The 17,495-nt window shown below is 35.7% G+C and overlaps 1 protein-coding gene across 1 annotated transcript in view; it reads left to right on the top strand.

Moving 5' to 3' along the window:
* SKAP1 (src kinase associated phosphoprotein 1) overlaps nt 1–17,495 on the top strand; it is a 452,203-nt gene that overhangs the window by 396,449 nt on the left and 38,259 nt on the right. Inside the window, exon 10 of the mRNA XM_087713590.1 lies at nt 4,270–4,379. Coding sequence (XP_087569716.1) covers nt 4,270–4,379 — 110 coding nt within the window. The remainder of the gene's footprint in view (nt 1–4,269; nt 4,380–17,495) is intronic.

The following is a 17,495-nucleotide window of genomic DNA, read 5'->3' as shown; positions in this document are numbered from 1 at the left end:
ATGCCACTTCCTTCATATTGGTTGCCCAGTTTTACCATGGGATTGCTGCTAAAATATGTGTACAAAGTCTGTCAGCAAGGAATTTTTAAACGGTGTTTCTATTGAACTATAAAGTGAACAATCAATTGACCTTATTGATGCTAGAGTCAATACATGTTTCAACCATGAATCATATTCAGTATTGATAGATGCTAGGTGTGTCTAAATCTAAGCCTTATTAGAGCCATCTTCTAGAATCCAATATAATAAGTAAATTCTGATACATAATAAAACATAGGAGTGTCTCTTTCTGGAAGATTTTTAAAGCATTGTAATGCATTTCTGTATGAGTCATAATTTCTTTCTCACAGATTCTATACAAAGCAAAATGCATTGTTGCTTCTCTATCTATGAAATTTTATCAACTAACACACATTAATGTGCCCTATGTGGTCCTTTGAATTCAAAGAATTTAACGAATTTCAGAAAAGGTTTACATTCATACTCTTGTGATCTCCAATATTATTTGAATGAAAAGCACTGGACATTTAGTGGAAGAAAAATCACCAAGAAACCTAAGGACTTCCCAATCTAGAGGTAACTACTTAGGTTACCTCTAGATTGGGAAGTTGTAAAAATCCTTGAAGAAGACAATGGCAAAACATTTCTATATTGTTACCAACATAATTATATACTGTAGCTCTATCCATGAAGCTTCCAGGAGTCAACATAAAACTCAAGCAGCAGAAGAACTGCCATGGAATTAGGAAAGCAAACAAACAAGAAAGAGGACATGAAATGAAGTGAGATAAGAAAGTAGGCAGAAACCCACTGGAAAAACCAGAAATTAGAGAAAGGAAAATTGCATGCCAAAAGGAAGGGAGAGCAGTGAAGGTCTGTTTACTTGGAATGTGACCTTCTCAATTACTACTTCTAGACATCTTCAAAGGGAAGCTTGTCCTTCCAGAGTGCACTGGGAGGGAACCTTCCTTCCCAGGCTTTTTCCTTGGGACTATAGGCTGAAAGCGGAAAGCCTGTTTCCTGGACCATCCCTGTCCACCTGCTTTCTGCCCTCAGTCCCTCTTCCCCACCAGACCACCTGATTCTTTTTCTGCCAGAACCTACATATTCAGTTCAGGGAAAAAACACTTAGGTGGAGCTGCTTTGAGTTTCCTGCAGTTCTGGGTGCTGCATTTGCTCATAGTTCAGGAAACATCCTCATATGATAAATTGTGTTTAACAGAATAACAGAGTTGGAAGGAATCTCAGAGGTCTTCTAGTCCAACCCCTTGCCCAAGCAGGAGATCCTATACATTCTGGATGAATGGCTGTTCAATCTCTTTGTAAAACCTCCAATGATGGAGTACCCACAATTTCTAAAGGCAAACCATTCTGCTGACTGTGTGATGGACCACAATATATTATATATACAGTATCTATGAATGAATTTGAAAGGGAAAAATAAAAAACATACAAACATTTATATTATATTATTAAATTATATTTATTATAATATGGTATAGTATAGTATAGTATTGTATTGTATTACATTACATTACATTACTATACTATACTATACTATACTATACTATACTATACTATACTATACTATACTATACTATACTATACTATACTATACTATTATATTATATTATATTATATTATATTATATTATATTATTAATTATAATTAAAATATGTGCACCTGACTCCTGGCGACTCTGGGCAGTTTACAATTTGCTAAAAACATTTTTTAAACAGTAACAACATAAGGCATAAAACAAAGAAACAAAGAAGACAAATCCAGATGGGAACAAGGGAAAGGAAGAAAAGAGGCATTGGTTGTTCCAATATTCTCTAAAACATTATTTTTTCTTAAAATAAACACTACAGTGTTGGATTTTTTTTCCCCTTCTTCCTAACGTTGCTTTAAAAATGACTATAATGGTTTCTAATATGCTTTTATTGTTTTTACTATATACTCATAAATCACAGTAAGTGAAGGGAAGGACACTATATAAGTAAATTATTATAATCATTTTGTTTTTCTTATTCCTCTCAGACATTCTGATAACTGTGTATAAAATGCTGAATTAGGGACTGGTATATATACACCACTATGCCACAATATATACTCCCAACCATTCTAAATCATTGATCTCAATTTATATAGGGATAAAATTAATGCCTTCTGTTTTTTTTTATTCATAACTATATTGGCAATGATCGGCATAAGGATATTATACTTGGAAATGACTCAATTAAGAATGAACCTTCAGAATGGAATCAAATGTCTTGGGCAATTTAGCAGTTGTGGCAAGTGTATGATATAGAATAGCAGAGAACTCATTTTGGAGATATGCTATTGTCTTATTCAGGCTGCACATTTAATCCTGTGTTGCATAATCATCTAGGAACCAAAATCGAACAATGTCTGACTTAATTGTTAGTAATAATAAAGCTATGCTTACTTCTTGCTGTAGATCAAGTAATATTGCACCTTTACTTGGTTTTCAGTAAAGGTAGTCCTCACTTGGTGACCATAATTAGAATTGGCCATTAAGCAAAATGTTTGCTAAATGAAACTACAACTATGCTTACAATCTTACTTCAGCTTTCCTTTGCTGTACAAATTTGCGAAGGTCAGAAATGGAGGATTAGTCTCCATTAGTCTAAGGTTACTTTTTTTATCATGGGTACTTTACAAGGTAGTCACTAAATGAGTACTACCTGAATAAGCTCTTTTGTCTCACACAAAAGAAGCAGATCTATTTTCTTTCCAACTATTATCAAGATTTGTGTTCTGTCTGTAAAGTACCATATCCACAAAACTTTCTTGCATATTATGATGATGTATGTGGTTTTATTCATCTAAACATTTTCTTATCACGATGTTCTTTTCTTCCAATTCAAAATGGGTAATGTGATTTCTGTCTTCCCCTATGTTGTGGTTCCACTGGACAGTTACAGTGATGCTTAAAAATTTGTTTACCCTTTGAATTTTGAATATGATCAAAAACAATCCTAAAATTGAAGTGGACCCAATTAAGCAGATGAATAAAACATATTGTATTTGCCCATTTATTTATTGAGGAGATAATCCAAAGCTACCTATTTGGGTGTGGCAAAAGTATATAAATTTCTAGGATTATCAGTTCATTTGAAAAGAAAATTAAACTTAAATGTTTCAAACAAGGGAGGACCTGCCTTAGTTAAAAAACAGAATTCTGGATGCAACATCAAGCCTGATCTTCACAACATAAATATATAGAAGTGTGTCATGGCTCAAACTAAATAAATTTCTGAGGACCTCCAAAAAAACAAACCAGTTGCTTATAGTCACCCGACTCTTTCCTCTTTCCAAAGTATTTGGACTTTAGTAGTTCATTGTCAGGCAGATCTGTATATAAATGGAGTATATTCAACACCATTGTAACCCTCCCAAAAGTGACTGGTTAAGCAAAATCACACCAAGAGAAAGTCATGTCAGCGCTCTCTCAGTGAACCAGTAGTAAACAGGTTAGGAACTCACCACAGGCTTATAGCATAGATAAACTTGAAAATCTGTGGACAGAATCTGATAAATAGAGATAAACAAATGCATATAATTTCAATATTCTAGCTGTGGAAAAATACCTATTGGTATTGAGACCCATATGTAATCTTCTTGCCTAGAATTCAAAATAAAACTATTTTCATATATTCTTATCATACATCCTACATTTTAAAAAATATCTTTACTTGTAAAGCCTGTCCAATAATTAGAATAACCTTGATTGATCTTCACTATCAATCGTGTGTGTGTGAGACTGTGAGAGAGAGACATATATATATATATATGAAAGTGACTTAGACCATTTTTCACACTTACAACCATTGCAGCATCCCTATGGTCATGTGATCGAAATTCAGATGCTTGGCAACTGAAATGTATTTATGACTCTTTCAGTGTCCTGAGCCTTTTGCGACCTTCTAACAAGCAAAGTTAATGGGGAAGCCAGATTCATTTAATAACTATGTTACTAACTTAATAACTTCAATGATTCTTTTAACAGCTGTGGCATGAAAGGTCATAAAATTGGTTTAAAAAATCACTTAATTATCTTGCTTAGAAATGGAAATTTGGGCTCAATTGTGTAGTCAAGGACTATAGTGTTTGTGTGTCTGTGCATGCATGTGTGCATTTTAAACAAAATGTTTAATTCTGTTTGTCCTGTCTGTATTTCTGTTAATCCCTTGAATGGAATTCAGAAACTGTTTAATAATTTTTGCAATGAAATTTCTCTCTTAGGATTCATAAGGCGTTATGCAAATTATTATCAAAGTCTATGGGACTGCACAGGGGGCCACCCAGATGAACTTTCCTTTCAAAGGGGAGATTTGATATACATTATTAGTAAGGTAAGTGCTATTATTTATGTATTTATTTGTCTTATTTATAAGTTGTTGAAATCAGCTAGGAGGTAATTAACACAATCACTACACATAGTTAAAATCACAATATAATGTCCAAGCAAATAGCTATAAAAAATACACCATGACAAACTAGGAGCTGAATACCTGATAGAATACCTAGTTTTAATTGTCTTTCTAAATACTAGCAGAGATGGGGTCAATTCTCTCTTCCTGACCCAAAGAGTTAGAGCTACTCACAAATGCTCTCACAGAGTGAGAGGCTGTCAACAGACACTCTCTAGGTGTTCATATTGGTTAGGTAGATGTTGCATGATGTAATATGAAGCAGTGCTATGAAGATCCTAAAAAAGATGATAAGTGCTTTGAATTAAGCCTGAAAGCGAATCAGGAGCCATTTTAGTGAATACACTAAATACAGTGAATACATTGAATTATACACTAATTGATTTGTCCCTTCAGGAGTCTTGCCACTACATTTGGAACTATCTCTAAATGCAGTTCCATATAGAATACATTATAGTGTCTGGCTGTGATAATTAGTGCATGTGTCATCTTGATTAAAGTAGGGGTGTTAATGATGCAAGTAGCTAGAGTTGAGCAAACCCTCTCCCCACCACCACCACATTTCCACCTGCTAATTCAACTAAAGGACTCCCAGATGATATACCAACTCCTTAGCTGGTGACACTACCATATCAAGAGTAATTACTGGGACAATTCTTAAAAAATGCTTTCATGTTTATTAGCAGCAAGTAACGTAATTTCAGTTTAGTTTTAGTTCTCTTGTTTTATCCCAGGAATATGCTGACCTTCTCCAGGTACCAATGCATGACTTCCACAGCATCTCCACCTCAATCTAGCAATATATAATTGGGCATTATCATCATACTAATGATCTTTCACCCTGAATCAGCAAATAATTTCTTCTAGTGGTGCATGATTAAATACAGGTGAGAGTATCAAACATTGGAGAACTCCACAATAGACCTTGCAAAGGCTCAATTGCTCTTCTCACAGCACCACCAACTAAATCAACTCATAAGGCAGGATTGGAACTACTGAAAATGGTGTCCTCTAATGGATCTTGTAGAATTTCAAGGGAGCTTCATCTCTAATTTGAAAAGAAAGCGATCTGATCATGGCAGAAGAAAATATCTATGTCCTCTATCTTCCAGTTACATTTCAACTTCTCTGAAGTCCTATATTACTGTGTGTCAAATATTTGGGTCACTAGAATCCTCCCTCAGGGCATGGAGATTGGAATCTCCCAGAACCTACAGCAGTTTTACCATATAGCTTTGTGCCAAAAACCAAAACCAAAAAGATAAACAAAGGGCATATCCAAACTACATGAGAGCAGGTTGTGATTTCAGCTGTTCTGAACAGGCAAACTGTGATGCAATTTAATTTTAATGTTCCTGAGATAATTCCAATAATTTTTGGATGGCATACATATTGCATCAGCTGCCCATGACATTCTTCTAATTTATTAGCTTTGCTAATAAACTTGCTGCATAAACAATACTGTGCAGTTACCATTTTAAGCTCTAAACAGATGTGGATTCCAGTAAAGGGGAAGGTGTATAGTTACAAAATTTAGTATGGCAGGAGAGAAAGAAGTAACTGGTTTTATAAATATTAGTGCATTTAGGGATCTTGAGGAAAGAGAAGTATGAAAGACAACACACATAGTTTGTGGAGGAATATATTCATCAATGGCTAGATTGGCAAATCAATGTAAGAAGGATATCAAAAAGGGAAACTATATTCTAGGATGCAACCTTCTTAGTGATTGTAGCTAGTGGTTTTCTCCCATGAGGGTGTGTAAATAGGTAAAAATGAGTAATATCTGCAATACATATGAGTCCTACTATGGACTCACAATAATCATTAAGGAAAATTTTTGAAACTAGAATATATTGAAAACTACAGTTCTATGCAATAAACACACGAATGTCTTTCTGTTCTCCTTTCTACACCCAAATCTCCCTCTCTAGTTCAGAAAGTTGCTCCTGGAAATTCTTCTTTCGTTTCATGTAAATATGCCTGGCAATCGTTTGTCTCTATAGTAGGCTGAGCATGTGTTTTATCACTCAAGAATCACATAGTTAATTGAGCTGCTTGATCAGATGTGAGCAAGAAACTGCAGAAATGGAGGATGAAGAATTGGTGGGAATATGAAGTACTTTCTTTACCACAGATATGCAAATGAAGAATGTGTCCTAAGTAAGGATCTAGCTCCAAGAAGCTTGATATCAGATGACAAAAACCCTGACTTCCTATGTAATTACTCATATCAGAGCAATCAAGGAAAAGGAGTAGGAACTTCAGAGCTGAGTCTACACAAGAAACGCTTACTTCTCTCCTCAGGAGGAGTAAGTTCCAGACTTAAGTCTTTTTGAGTCCTAATGATTTAGGATTGGTCTTAAAGGTCAGTTCATTAAGATATAAATTGCTATTACCAGAGTCTAGGTGAGTGATGGCGAAGCTTTTAGATACCGAGTGCCCAAATTGTGTGCACATGCCCAAACTGAAAGATTTACACATGCATGCCTGTGCATGCATGCATATGCATGGACATGCCTACACATTAATGGACATGCATGGACATGCCTGTGCATGCATGGACATGCGTGCATGCGCAGCAGAGATCCGAAGACCAGCTGGCTGGCAGGAGGTGGGGCAGTCCTGCAAGAGGTAAGATCTTTTTCTTTCATGAGCTTCTGTTTCATCATTTTCAGGAAACAGAAGCTCATGAAAGAAATGCCACGGAAATCTGACCCGGGATGATGGTGCAGGTGCCAGCAGAGACAACTCTGTGTCCCACCTCTGGCACATGTGCCATAGGTTCGCCATCATGGATCTAGGCTGTCTTCCTCAAGCCCTTTCTAATACTTTGTATTTTGTTGGGAATGGGGAAGAACAAAGTGATATACTAAATAATGGAGCGACCCAACTTCTATAATCATTCAAAAGCCTATTCTACTTTCTCTTCCTTGTACTATGTAGTGTATGAAATATATTTCATAACATTTAGTTATGAAGTTCCTCTAGATAAATAAATAAATAAAAAAACAGATTTGTTTTCCCCCCACGCTGCTGCAAAATATTGGTGATGGGACATTTCTTTATAAACTTTTTTAATCCTAGAGGAACCCTTGAAATAATGTTGCATAAAATAACAAAAAAATATAAACATTCCACAATATAATTCTTCTTTAATCTACACAACCCACAACAGCAAAGTGACAGGCCAATAACTCACTTACAGTGCATAAAGATAACCACCATTTTGAGTGCTAGCACAGTAGCATCAAAGGTTAAAAATGCTAGAGTATGGTTGTACTTTTTTATTCTTTACATGCTTCCCCTTACATTGTAGTCAGGTTTTCCAAGAGACATTAATTTCATTTTGATGAAAATTTCATTTTGATTAAATTTTACAACAGATACCACCTCACACACACAAAAATCAACATATCACATAAACCAAAATTTCTCTATAATACTTTATATGAAGTTGCTCAAATGCAAATGTGGAATTTTGCCCAGAAGCCACAGTTGGCAATGACTTTTGAACACATTTTTTTTAAATCAAAAATGATGGTCTCCCAAATTTACTCAATTTTAAAATAAGAGGGTCATTTAAGTTTTATTGAAAATCTTATAACAGAGGATAGAAATATTTCTCTCTAATCCTTTGCGAGGAACAAAGACATCTTAAATTCATTAATATCAATATGAATGCTTCTTATTCTTTGGGATTCTTGCAACTACTTGTTGGAAATATTTTAACAATTTTACAGTTCTTACAATTCCAGGGGACGAACCTTTTCAAATAATGAAAAGATCGCTTTTTAATAATCCAGGTTCAACTTGTATTCAAAATGTACTTTCAAGAATAAGTCATTACAAAGTGCAATCTTAAACCCTCCCATATTTATAATATTAATTTGTATATTAAATGTAATGCTGCAAGAAAGATATTTTTATCATGTAGATCAATGTTTCTCAGGCTTGGTAACTTTAAGATGGTGGACTTCAACAAAACTGACTGGGAAATTATGGGAGTTGAAGTTCACTCATTTTAAACTTACCAAGGTTGAGAAGTAGACACTGTAGGTCTTCATGTTGCCTTCCTGCCTTTCTTATCTTAGCACCTAATAATATGATCTGGTTTTAATTTCTTTGAATGGAGCTCTATCACCTCCTTCATTGGGAATAACTAAGTACTCCTGAGTGTTTTCCTTTCAAAAATGATTTTATGAGGCAGTAGTGCTCACCTATGATTATTGAAGAAGCAAAGGTAAAATAAAGCTTGGCGGGGTTGCTGAGGGTGGCAAGCAAGTGGGTTGGGAGAAGAAGAGAAAAAGGTGTTTGAAAAGCCTGTTCACTCAGCTGCATTTTAATTTCCTTCTCAATCTTGTCCCAATTAATTTTGCAAAATTAATCTTGCCGAAGCAAGTGTGACAGAGGCGCCGAGGCTTGCTTTTTCTTTTCTTTTCTTTAAAAAAACGCAGTACGGTTGCTGTGCCTTGAACATGAAATAGTAGCTAATATAAAAATCCATCTGGTGTTATTTGGAATGCATGTGTCTGCTGCTAAGGTCCTGTCTGACATTTAATGCATCAGCCGTGGGGAGATGGGATTTTGGGATGGGAAAGAAAGGGGGAGGCTTAGTTGGCTATGATTCAACAGCAAATAGGAAAGTCTTGTTCAAATATGGTATGGAGTGAAGGGGGGGCTGACTAAATTAACCTCGTATATTTACTATAACTTTAGATTTTATGAAAGGTTTCTTTTCAGCATTAATGTAAACCCAATATAATAATTACAACAACAACAATAACAATAACAATAATATTTATCAGACTTGAACATTCTGATTCTACAAAAAACCACCCTACTTGGAACAGCTTATATCCTCCGACGTTACCTTAACAGTTCCTAGGTCCTTGGTTAGGGCTCGAGCTGTTGAACTTTTTCTGAACTACCAACTAGCCCCAAAGGTTGTGAATCTCACCAAATATTAAAATAATAATAATAGTAGTAGTAGTAGTAGTAGTAGTAGTAGTAGTAGTAGTAGTAGTAGTAGTAGTAGTAGTAGTAGTAAACATTGGTTACTAGTCGGGCCCCACCCAGGGGCCTAGGACATCGTAACGTAATAATAAGCTGTTCTACTGTTGAAATTTGAAATGGTATTTTACATTGATTCCCACAATATTAAATTCAATAAACAAGATAGAGATATGAAGATTCAAATTCTGCTTTTGTGTGCATACAATAATGTGATCTTTCCCCCAATAACATGAGTTGTTTTTCATATCAATGATTCTTGCTTAGCCACCAAATGGCTAATTTGACAAGGGAGTCTTTATATTAACCATTATACACAATATCAGCCTTTCCCAACCTGGTATCTCCAAATATGTGGAATTTATATTTTAAGTATCCTAGAAAGGCTCCGGATCAGTGAAAACTGAATAAAAATGTGCAGCAAATATTTTAATAGCCCTTTTTAAACACAAAAATAATCCTGTTGAGAGAACAGGTAGAATTTTAGTTCTCCCTCCCCTTACTTAGTTTCTCTGTAATTGTTGCAGGTTTTCAGATTGAAAAGGGTCTTTGAATTTTTGTTTCTTGCATGTAAAGTGCCGTTTAGTCAATATCATAACCTTATCTTGCAGTTCAGTTAACTGAACATAACATAAGAATTAGTATGTGAATCATTGCCATGAGAATTGGTATGGACATCATACCAACATCCTTTTAAATATTATGCATCTGTACCTAAAAAGGAGATTATTTCAAATGTAGCCATTTTGTTAGAATAAAAAAAAAATAGCCATTAAGTGAGCTAGGATCCAATCCAATATTGAATATTTGAGGACAGATAGAAAAAAATATTTCCTAAGTCCTCTGATTCTTAATGCTTGCCTTTCCACTAAATAGTAGAATTTTTAAAGACAAATCAAAGTATAAGATATATTTGACAAAAAATATATGGGAATAATAAAATAATAATGCATTATTACTTATTTTATAAAATAAATATTTAAATAAAAAATAATGTAAGTACTCAAATCCTGAAATATATTGACTTTTTCCACCCATATCTGGATGTCATTTGTCCAGGTTAATGTGACATAAACAGTGTACCTTTTTATAATGATGATTTTAATTTTGCATTACTGACAAAAATGCAAAATAAGAATGTAGCTGCCATGGTTTTGATAATTTTCTGATTGTTAAGAGTTTTATTTTATTTTATATTATAATTTCCTTTAAAAGCTTCATATTCAGTCTCCATCTAAAAGAACCATTATACCTTTTGAAAGTTAAAGTCACAGCATTCTGATCCAAAATTGTATTTGGTAACATCTATGCTTTTAATAGACAATATCTATATCCAAATCTAATATATTCTTGAAATAGATATATGTCTTTCAGAAAAACCACAATTTTTATATTTCCATATATCAACAAATTACAATTTTAATTAAATTTAAAAAAATTACCTTGTATATTTTATTTTTTTTCTCCTTGTATATATATTTTTAAAAATTCTCAAAAGTTCTATCCTTTCTATGGGGAAACAATCTCACTGCAATTTCTCAGGAAACACCAATTTTCATTCAGAAAGTCCAATGATTTGTCCATGTTCTTTATCAAATATTATTTAATCTTGATTGTGTACATAAATTCCTAATATCAAAGTCTTAGTCCCCTGTAGATTAATGTGCACTCCAACTTATCGGCCATGATCATCAGTCAATATGAGTTTTGGATATAGATGAGGATTTATATATAAGTAACTCCTTCTTCAGCCAGATTTTTGTGATTCAGATATTTTATATCTTTTTTTCTAACATGTGTTTTTGTAAAAAATCACATATTGTTTTAACTTTTTCAAATATAATGAATTTAGAAGCATTTGCTGCATTTGCATTCTACATTAGGCAATAATGCCTAATTTGGCAATACTTAAAAAGTCAAACCCTATTGCACCCAATGTGGAATCCTCTTCAGTGTTTTGTTATATCTGTTGTAGCATTTGTTTAGTTGCATCTGTAATTGTCACTTCCGTTGTATTTCCTCCAATTCTTTAAATTTTCCCCCAAATAACTCTTGTTTTCTGCATAGAATTCAGTTTAAAAGGAAAAATCACTCTTTCTCATCCAGATGGAATCTTCTGCTTAAGTTTATAAGGGGAAAAAACCTCTTTTCACTTATACCGTATTGTAGTTGGAATTTATTTAAGAAAAATCACTTTATCAATCCCCAATCTAGTATTAAAATGCTGCTGCACACTTTGATTTCTATTATTTTTCCTAACAAACTGCACAAGGATCTCTTGGAACATTTCTTAATTTTGCAAAATATGTATTAATCATATAAACTTTATTAGTCTCCATCACAGTGTCATCTCCCACCCACCCCCAACCCAGGAAATTAGACAGGCTTAACAAGCTTTTGTTTTATATCTTCTCCATGTTTTTTAAGGAATTGCTTCTGTCTTACTTCCCAAAACTTCCACTATGTTAGTAATTTGTCTTAGATCTCCAATCAATTGCCCTACAGATTCTTCAATCTTATTGACTTTTTTCCTATCTTTTTTACAAATTCTATTCTATTTCTTTTTTTAAAGTGTCAAAACTATTAGCGACCATTAAAGTCATTTCTTTTGCCAAATTGCCCAAACATTTTCTGCAACAAATCTGGTGAAATAGCTTTCCCTTTAAGTTATTCTAAGTGAACCTCTCCTTCCTTCTCATAAATTTGAAGCTTTTCTGTGATTGCCATGATGAGAAGGAGAAAGTTATCAATTACACTTTAAAGTATACTCTATCTTAAAACTTTCTCCCTCTCTCTGTGGTTATAGTCACACAATCTCTTAGATATTATTTATCAGTGGCCTCAAATAACTTGAGAAAAATAGCTTAAGATCAGTAAAAAAAAAACATTCCTTATACAGTAAAGTACATTTGAGTCTCTGTGATTCATCTAAGCTTTTGGGCACTGGAAAATATCATTCAGAAAACAGCAGAAAACTAGGACATGTTAGACATTGACCAAATTAAAAGTTGGACTTCATGGGCAGGAAGGAGCAAAGCAATCTCCTAAGCTTGAAGTTGAGTAGATTTTTGTTTTTTTTAAGATTCCCAATCAGTGGCATTTCAGACAGGTTGTATGACTTAAAATGGATTTTGCTTGAGTTTGGGTCATAGTCTTATGACAAAACTGTCTTTGGCTCAATATTTCCAAATAGGTAGCATATATAATTACTGTAGGCATCCTTGGAAAAACCCAGCCTTGATAAGGAACTCCTAGCATTTTTACCTAATGTGTTGGTTAAGATCTCAGAATTATATTGCTTGTTTTAAGAAAGCCATGCAAATGTTTGACAATATTACATGCTTCAGTTTTGGTTTTATATTTTTCCCCTTTAAATAATGTTATTCATTCCTTTTTATTGCTGAGGTTCCAGCATTAAAACCTGGACAATTTCACTGAGCACAGCCAAGCTGGAGGTGTTAAGCCATCAGCATATCTCTTGTGCCATTGATAATGCTGTTCTGGAGCTCCTCACTAGCACCATTAACAGAACAGTCAGTGGTTATGCTCAACAACCTGAGTCAACTTGCATTCTCAGGTGCTTTTAAATGACACTGGGGGCTTGTAGCAAAGCTTGCCAGTGTTGGCAGCTAGGCTTGGCCCTGGTGTTACCAGATGTCCCTGACATCTTTTTTTCTTTAAAGAACCATCTCTTTCATTTTCTCCTTACACTGCTTACAACTGCATTGCATTAAGAGTTGCTTAGTACAACTATGACCTGCTCTGCATTCCTCCAGGTAGTTTTACAATAAAACAACAGTTTGATATATTACTATAAGTGTTCATTTATATATCTTTCAGGGACTTCAATAACGCTTTACAAATCACTCATTCGGATATCAATGTCTGGCATCTATTACAACGATTATGAACTAGAAAGGAACCAGAGTATTACTGGCACAGAGTGATGAGGCTTATGAATTAGGCAAGCAATGATTTCCCTACAGGTATCCAGTGTACCTATGTCTAAGGAATTTATTAATATCACATGCAATTGACTTCAGCCAAGCCCTCAGAATTGTAAAGACTTGAGAGCTCAAATCCTGGAAATTACAAAATAGATCCCTGTAGTTTTCTTGGCAGCATTTTGTTACTATTGCTTTCTTCTGCTTGCCACCCCTTAACTCACAGACACCCTTCCCAGTTTAGCTCTCAGCTCTGATATTTCCTGATGGTCTCCCATCCAGATACTAAATTATACTTTATTTAGATTTTTAGCATCAGCTGAAATTGGGCATTATAATTTCCGGGGGACATTTTAAAAAAAAAATCAGAGCAAAGCAATTATGGGAGAATATATTCTCCCCAAATTCCCCAGTTCTTATAGCCATCATTGAGACATCATTGAGGCAATGCAAGTTCATCTTCATTATCATTATTTTATGATATTTGGATGACTTTAAAAACAGTCTTTCTCACTAGTTGGGATACTATCAATGGCTGATGGGCTCCACCATGAATATACTTCTAAGTATGTTTTTTTTTAACTATGTACCCTAAAGAACATAGTTAAATGAATCTGGGTGGCAGGAGTGGTTGCAGTTCTATGTTAATGGCTGGTTGTACTTCTTTGCTCGATAACATATATAGAATAATTTTCAATCACATGTTTCGTGTACGTTTAGGGGAGTGACTGGAAACTTTTTAGTTAAGATGTTCTTCACAAATCAGGATGGCTTGTGACATTGAAAGCTGTATTTTGAATATCTTTGTAAACTGTTACATGACTTGCTTGAATGGTCTAGAACAGGGGTATCAAGCATGCAGCCCACGGGCTGAAGGCATCATGTGCTAACCCCACCCCCACCCCATTTAGCAAAGGGGGGAAACTCCTGATACATTATGTGATGCGGCCATGATGCCATCAATTTGACACCCCTGGTCTAGAATGTGTTGTTCTTGAGAGCTATTTAGTGTGTCAAAAGAGATTATTTTATTCCACCAGAATTCTTAGAAGTAGCAGGCTGCATTTTGTTAAGTAATCTTTTGTATGGCCAGAGACTGATAAATGGGTCATTATGTTTTGTGGCAAGCAGATGGTTTGGCCTTCATCTCTTTTCCCATTCTATGATTCTGTATATCATATATTGGAAGGCTCCTGATTGTTGTTCCAAGCTACTCTTATTTTTTTAATAATCTTATCCTCAAAGGAATAAAACAGTCCAACCTATCAAAAAAAAAAGCACCACAAAAATCAGATTAGAAACACAAGTTGAAATAGGAAAGAAAATGATAAGTGAGCACCTGTCTACCCTAGACGAGTTCAAATCACCAGGAGCGGATGGATTACACCCCAGGGTTCTGAAGGAACTGGCAGATGAGAGCTCAGAACCACTGAACTATATCTTTCAGAGATCCTGGAGCACCGGGGAACTGCCAGAGGACTGGAAAAGAGCTGATGTGGTTCCCATCTTCAAAAAAGGGGAAAAAATAGATCCAGGAAACTACAGACCTATCAGGCTGACCTCAATACCAGGGAAGATTCTGGAAAAGATAATCAAGCAATGAATTAGCAAACACCTAGAAGTAAACAAAGTAATAGCCAAAAGCCAACATGAGTTTGTCAAAAACAGATCATGCCAGATTAATCTTATTGCATTTTTTGACAAAGTGACAAAATTAGTGGACCAGAGGAATACCGTCGATATAGTTTACTTGGACTTCAGTAAGGCATTTGATAAGGTAGACCATAACCTTCTACTAGATAAAATAGAAGAATGTGGGTTACACAGCATCACCACCAGATGGATTCATAACTGGCTAACTACAGTTACGTGTAGTTCATAACTACACACTCAACGTGTAGTCCAGTGGTGGGTTGCAGGCGGTACGCCCCGATACAGGCATACCGAAGCCTGCCCGGAGCACCGGGTACCATTCTGGTACAGTGCTCCGGAGGGCCCACCCACTCGCCTGAGCTCCTTACCTGTCCTTTAAGCCTTTGGCGCTTTCACGCAGGCGCATAGTGTGTACGGCATCTGCACAACACTCCACCGAGCAGCTGGAGCATCGCAGAGGCACCACAGGTAGGTACAATGCATGCGCACACTGTGGGCGTGAGCATTGGCACCACACGTGTCCATGTGGGTGATGCCAGGCCCATTGCAACTGTACCAGTTGGAACGGGATCCAGAACCCACCACTGGTGTAATCCTCAATGGAACTGCATCTACATGGAGGGAAGTACCTCAAGGCCCTGTTTTAGGCCCAGTACTCTTCAACATCTTCATCAATTATTTGGATGAGGGAATAAATGGGGAACTCATCAAATTTGCAGATGACACCAAGTTGGTAGGAATAGCCAACTCCAGAAGATAGGCTTAAGATACAGAAGGATCTTGACAAACTTGAACATTGGGCACTATGTAATAAAATGAAATTCAATGGTGAAAAGAGTAAGGTTCTACATTTAGGCAAGAAAAACAAAATGCACAGGTACAGTATAGGTGCTACCTTGCTCAATAGTAGTAACTGTGAGAGGGATCTTGGAGTCCTAGTGGACAACCATTTAAATATGAGCCAGCAGTGTGCAGCAGCTGCCAAAAAAGCCAACACAGTTCTAGGCTGCATACACAGAGGGATAGAATCAAGATCACGTGAAGTGTTAATACCACTTTATAATGCCTTGGTAAGGCCACACTTGGAATACTGCATTCAGTTTTGGTCACCACGATGTAGAAAAGATGTGGAGACTCTAGAAAGTGTGCAGAGAAGAGCAACAAAGATGATTAGGGGACTGGAGACTAAAACATATGAAGAACGGTTGTAGGAACTGAGAATGTCTAGTTTAATGAAAAGAAGGACTAGGGGAGACATGATAGCAGTGTTCCAATATCTCAGAGGTGCCACAAAGAAGAGGGAGTCAAACTATTCTCCAAAGCACCTGAGGGTAGAACAAGAAGCAATGGGTGGAAACTAATCAAGGAGAGAAGCAACTTAGAACTGAGGAGAAATTTCCTGACAGTTAGAACAATTAATCAGTGGACCGACTTGCCTCCAGACGTTGTGAATGCCCCAACACTGGAAGTCTTTAAGAAGATGTTGGATAGCCATTTGTCTGAAATGGTATAGGGTTTCCTGCCTAGGCAGGGAGTTGGACTAGAAGACCTCCAAGGTCCCTTCCAACTCTGCTATTGTATTGTAAAATCCTCAGCCAGCCATCAAAAATTAAAGAAATAGTATTATTCAAGAAACTTGGTGTTTGTATTTTGAGACAATTTTCCATGATAAAATTGTAAATCTGATATATCTAAAATGTAAAAGGAAAACAACAGATAAAATTTAATGATGATACTCAGACCATTCCTATCATATCTATAACAACCATGCTGGCTGGGGATGAGGGGAATTGTAATTCAACAGTAGAGGGCACCAATTTAAGGAACTCAGAGAATGCCACTGTTCTGCAGTCATAGGGCATCCTTTTTTCCTACCCCATCAATCAAAATAAAAGATTTGTATATTTGAATAATTATTTCAAAATTGATCTGTCTGTCTGTCTGTCTATCTCTATATCTCTCTGTTGGAAGTGATAAGACAAACAAAACATTCAGGTATTATTAATTCTGAACTGTTGCTTTAAAGTACAATCCTATTTCCATAGATCCTGAAGTGAAAGGAGGAGGCGGGTGACATCTAGTGGTCTTTTTGTGGGATGTGAGGAGTCAAATGCAAAGAGGAAAAAAGCGGGGAAAGGCAGGAGTGAAAGAACGATCAGATGATGCTATGAACCTTCATTTCAACTAAGACCATTTTGGCAAGTGGCTTTTAAAAACCCACATATATTTCCTCTTCCTTCTACCTATACCCCCATCGTGTCATTCTTAATAAGCTGCATTGCAATGAAAAGATGGCTAGGATGTTGGGGTTTTTTTCCATTAATAACTCCCATGGGGACAGGAGACTATAGAATCAGAAATGCTTGGGAATAAATTCTGAGGTCAGCTAGAAGGCAACGGTCATACACCGGTCAAATTCAGGCTTAAG

This window comes from Thamnophis sirtalis, unplaced genomic scaffold (genome assembly GCF_051295495.1).
Source record: "Thamnophis sirtalis isolate CommonGarterSnake01/CBP01778 unplaced genomic scaffold, rThaSir2_p1.2 scaffold_4, whole genome shotgun sequence".
Classification (NCBI taxonomy): Eukaryota; Metazoa; Chordata; class Lepidosauria; order Squamata; family Natricidae; genus Thamnophis; species Thamnophis sirtalis.
Note: the sequence above shows the minus strand (reverse complement) of the source record. Positions and strands in the feature narration are given on the sequence as shown.